Source organism: Penaeus chinensis, chromosome 32 (genome assembly GCF_019202785.1).
Source record: "Penaeus chinensis breed Huanghai No. 1 chromosome 32, ASM1920278v2, whole genome shotgun sequence".
Classification (NCBI taxonomy): domain Eukaryota; kingdom Metazoa; phylum Arthropoda; class Malacostraca; order Decapoda; family Penaeidae; genus Penaeus; species Penaeus chinensis.
This window is the reverse complement of record NC_061850.1, coordinates 21,770,388-21,775,594: the sequence shown is the minus strand read 5'-3', so window position 1 is coordinate 21,775,594 and position 5,207 is coordinate 21,770,388. Positions and strand designations below refer to the sequence as shown.

The 5,207-nt window shown below is 35.6% G+C and overlaps 1 protein-coding gene across 2 annotated transcripts in view; it reads left to right on the top strand.

The window, feature by feature from the left end:
* The window catches only part of LOC125042612 (lamin Dm0-like), a 30,154-nt gene extending 27,453 nt beyond the window's left edge, over window positions 1-2,701 (top strand). Inside the window, exons 10-11 of one of the 2 annotated variants that reach the window (XM_047638370.1) lie at window positions 1,758-1,845; window positions 2,417-2,701. In XM_047638370.1, coding sequence (XP_047494326.1) covers window positions 1,758-1,808 — 51 coding nt within the window. In that variant the 3' untranslated portion in view covers window positions 1,809-1,845; window positions 2,417-2,701. The remainder of the gene's footprint in view (window positions 1-1,757; window positions 1,846-2,416) is intronic. The other variant, XM_047638371.1, reaches the window with a different exon arrangement.
* The last annotated feature ends 2,506 nt before the right edge of the window (window positions 2,702-5,207 follow it).

The window sequence follows — 5,207 nt, the reverse complement described above, 5'->3', positions numbered from 1 at the left end:
TTTATATAGCATTGCTATATCCCATATGAAATGTTACCAATTTCTCCACAGGGAGGCCCAAAACAAATTATCATTCTCAGATTTTTTTTGTTTTTTTTTGTTTTTCATTTATTTATATCACTTGCAAAGTTGCCCAAAAAAAGGAGAGGGGTTGAATTTTTTTGACTTTCCTATTTATTTTGTTTAGTCCTTTACCTTTGCCACTTCTGTGATTGTATTTTCTTCTTTCTGTCTCTTTTTCTTTTCTTTTATGACATTCAATGAAATTGATCACCCAGGAAATCCAGAGAAAGACATGTGATGTGGGAGGAAATGCTGAATGCTTTCATTAGTTGCTGCTGCTTTATGCTATTGGAGCTGAGCATTAATTAATGTTGGAAAACTGACTTTGGAATAGTTTGAAAGTTGTAATTATTATTATTATACTAAAGAAGAAGAAAAATCCTTTTTTGTACATGCGCACTTCCTGCAAATGTCTTGACCTTCTCAATAAACATTCAATAAATATTCTAGATGATGCTAAAAGACATTGGCAATAATAACAACTAACAAAAAAAAAAAAAGTAATACATCATTAGTGGAAACTAATAATAATAATAGTAATAAGGTACGATTACCTTAGCTTTCCATTTCTTCCTGAGGTGGATTGTCTCATGAGTCAAAGTACTCTACTATTAGAGCATTTCAGTGTAGATTTCAGTAGTACATTTTAAGTGTGCATATGCCTTTGTCTGATCCTTCCTTGCTATCTGTCCCTGGCTGCTGTTCTTTTGTTTATAATTAGATAGGCTGCATGGTTTCTTTATTTGTAATTAGTATTGTTTATAATTTTATTTATTTATTCATTAATTTTTAAGTTCCAGTTTGGTCTGAACTGAGCTGTGATTGTCTTTTGGCCTTTTGCATGATTAGATATGTAGACATTTGCAGGGTGTACTTGCTCTGGAGGGGAACACATGTATACCTCAGCTTGTACTGACAGTTTCTGTCTTTTTTAATGTCTTTCAGTGCAGATGCTTTTCTCAAAAAGAAAGGGCAACAGCTGGAAAGAGATCATTGATACTGTGAATGATAGTATTTTTGTGTAACTGAGACTGTGCACTCTTAAGAAATGCTTCAAGTATTTGATAATTGTTTATGTTTCTGAATTTGTGCAGTTCCAGCCTTACAGAACCAAAATATATGATGCTTCAGAATTGTAAAATGACACCATAATGGTGACTTAATTTCAAGAAATGGTTGATTTGCTTGGAATAAAATCTTAACTTTCCTTCAGGTATGATTGTTGAAAAATGGATCGTAGCTAGATATAGTGTGTTTTGTTTTTGGTTGTTTGGTTTCCATTGCCAGGTGGTTATGGACAAGTGAAAAGGTTTTGAGCAATGTCTACACTTCAGAAACTAAATGTTTTGCTCTATTGCTCAGGTAATTAAATTTTAGGCCCTGTCCTTTGTAGTCACTGAAAAGGTAGATACTAATAATATGGCCCTGTGGATGTAGTATTTTTGTTTTTATTTTATTTATTTATTTATTTACTTATTTATTATTTGATTATTTGTATAGATTTGTTTATTTTTTATTTGTTTTTGTTTACTGAGAGCAGCTGTCAGGTTAGGCCGATGTTATTAACTGTGGAAACAATCAACCTTCTCCTTTCATGATATGATTATTGTGTTATGGGCTCTCCCTCTTAGATGGATCAGGTCAATATAGGTCGCCGTGTTCTCGATGACCTCATTTTTCTCTCCCCTCTGCAGGAAGAGGAGGAGGAGGTATCGCGACTATACACTGGTTGCATCCTCGCTTAAAACACCTACCTACCACCTAAGAGCTCCTCCTGCAGTCGTAAGTAGCGTTAGGAAGTTGCTCCCATGTCCCAGCTTGCTAGCCATAGGGCTGCCTACGAGATGCTTTTTCCTGTAACGCTAATGATGATGATGATGATGATGATGATGATGATGATCATTCTCTCTCAATCTCGACCCCAGTGTGAATAAGGGGGTTAGAGCCAGGTAGAGACACTGTGTGATCTGACAGCTGCTTTTAGGATTTTCTTTGATTTTTATTCACTAAGGCCAGAGCAGCTCGACCACAATTTTTTTTTCTTTTCCTTTCTTTTTCACATCATTGTCAGATGATGGCAAGTGCAGACTGTATTGCTTATGTGATATTATGTTGACTTGCAACTCTGACACTTATGTGAAAGACATAGAAGAGATTCCTTTTAAGAATTCAAAACACAGAAAAAGGAACAGGTCTTGCTGGAAAAAAACCTTGTTGAATAAAACATGTCTTTTAAGTAGCTGACAGGGTGAGGTAACTTATGAAAAAAACGAATCCCCCAATAAGCCCAAACCTGAAAGAACGGGTTTTGTTCCTGCCCAACTGACCCCACCCACTGTGTTTTCCTTTACAGAGAAGTGCGGACGGATCATCCCCCGAGAAGTGCAGCATCATGTGAGTGGCAAGGCGACGATGGTTAGCCCTAGGTTGCCTGATGCCAAATTGGCTCCCACCCAGTTTTACGTACAAAATGACCTCCATCCCTCTGAGCCGCACGCTTCCTGTATCAGGATGGTTTTGCTGAGTTTTGAAATAAAAAAAAAGGGGCCTGAGTTCTTTCAATTTTTTTTTTTGTTTCTCTCTCTCTCTCTCTCTCTCTCTCTCTCTCTCTCTCTCTCTCTCTCTCTCTCTCTCTCTCTCTCTCTCTCTCTCTCTCTCTCTCTCTCTCTCTCTCTCTCTCTCTCTCTCTCTCTCTCTCTCTCTCTCTCTCTCTCTCTCTCTCTCTCTCTCTCTCTCTCTCTCTCTTTCCTCTCTCTTTCTTTTCTTTCTTTTCTTTCTTTCTCTTTTCTTTCTTTTCTTTTCTTTCTTTCTCTTTTCTTTCTTTCTCTTTTCTTTCTTTCTCTTTTCTTTCTTTCTCCTTTCTTTCTTTCTCTTTTCTTTCTTTCTCCTTTCTTTCTTTCTCCTTTCTTTCTTTCTCCTTTCTTTCTCCCTTCTGTCTTTTTCTTTTTCTTAAGTGAAATGCAAGAGTCCATATAATTGCATGTTTATCTTTTTTTTTCTTTTTGATTATATAGTGATTTATGTGAAAAAGCTGCAAGAAGTAAGATATATACATATATATATAAATATATATTTATAGATGTATTGTAAACACATTTGAGTAGGTATCATCTCCGTATCTATGTTTATACTGTACATTGAACATGAAAATTTGATTGGCTGTTGCATTGTCAAAGGAAGTGATGTGGTTTTGAGAGGACTAGGAAACAAAGGCCAGTTATGAAATTGCTTGTTACTTAAAGACATTAGTGCTGAGCATCAGAAGCTGGATGGGGTCACCAAGAGAAAGTGCTGATAGAGAACTTTTTTGTGTCGTAAAGGGATCTCACATTTTAAGAGGAGTAAATCACAAGCCTTTCGTGGGGGCATGGGATGATTTGGTCCTGTGCCAGAATACAAAGGAGAATTTTGTTAGAAGGGTTCATTTGTTTTAACACGATAAAAAAGAGAGACAAAACGATGAAAACAAACAAGAAAAAAAATGAACAAACCAGAATTTTTATGTTGGCCTGAATTTGGGTAGGTAAGTATATACCCCTTGCTGTATGGAGTTCATGCCGGTTCTCAGAAAGGGGAACGGTGTTCGCTTACATATATATCTTTTTTTTCATTTTAGATTTTTTTTCTTTTTTTCTTTTGGTTGCCTAATGATAAAACCAAACTTTTACGGTGGTTTGTATGACGAGGTCAGAGAGTTTTGCTTCATGTGCTTATTCTTCTTGGATATTAATAAAAACTTTAAAAAACTTTAAAAAAAATAAAAAAGACTTAACATTTTCGAAGTGCAAGCATACTAAGTATTATAAGTAAGGAGAGAACAGTGTTAATTTACCTGTTAAGGAGGAGAGGCCTGCCATTTTTGGGAAGGGAATATAAGGTGGGAGAGGAAGAGTTCACCAGAGGAAGCAAAACGCCACACACACTGAGGAAATTTTCACTCACACAAGGGTTGTACTTCTTGTCTTTTATTATATTATGATTATTTGTTATTTAGTTTTTCATGATTCATTCTATCATTAATGCAGAAGGAAACAAAATTTTGCCAACAATTGGGTTTTATCATTTTCTTTTTATGATTGATATCAATAATTGTTTTCAATGCTCTAAGTATATATAAACGATTAGTCATGTTTTATTGATTTGTGCCAATAGAAATCAGTGAGTCAAAGAACTTTTATGTCCAATTAAAAGTAATAGAGAGAGAGAGAGAGAGAGGGAGAGAGATGTATGTGCTATTCTCTCTCACAAATGTTCACTGCCATTTTGTTTCCTAAATGTAAGTGGTGGCAGCTTCATGAAGCTGACACTTGTTAAGGATACCTTGTAGGGGTTAACTGTATTGCTTTTGTTTTCTGTATCATCGTCTCTTTTGTTTTTCGATTTGTTTTTTTATTTGCCTCCCCACATTACTTCAGGTCTATTTATATCATGTTACGTCTTTGCTGAAGGCTAAGCCCAATGATTCCTATTGTAAGTAAGATGTGGTTGTTTCTAATAGGGTTTTTATTTTTTATTTCTTCAGCTATACAGTAGGATGATTACCCCAGTCCCCTCCCTTTACACACACATATATACAAAAGGGAAAGGATTTGAATGAGGTTTATGTTTATTTAATTGATTGATTATATGTTCAGGAAAATGGGAAGAAAGTATTGGAAGAAAAGAGAGGGGGGCGGGGGGAAAAAGATGATTTTTAGATTATTTTTAAGTTTGTGATGACCAGATTCTGCTGACCTAAACCTTGGACCTTGTGACCAACCAGAAAACTTGCAAATTTTGGACACAAAACAAGGCTTAGGGAAGTCGATGGCCTCTTTAACATTGTAATGAAGGCTAACACTCGTTTGCACGCTTATCTCAGCACACTGCCGCTGCAACCTGTATGTAAGGGGATAGAAGGCCAGGCACATTTCAAGATCATTATGGTAAATGAAATTATTATTATTATTATTATTATTTTTATTTCTCTCTTAATATCCCATTCTCTTTTTGTTCTCTTTCTCCCCATTGCCAATACTACTATACAAATCTTATTTTATGTTGATGCTAGTATCATTCTACTCCTTACATGGGTTGCTGCAGCTTGTAAGTTTTACAGAGGAAAAAGTCTTTTTATGTTTGTTAGCCCAGAGAAATAAAAATGA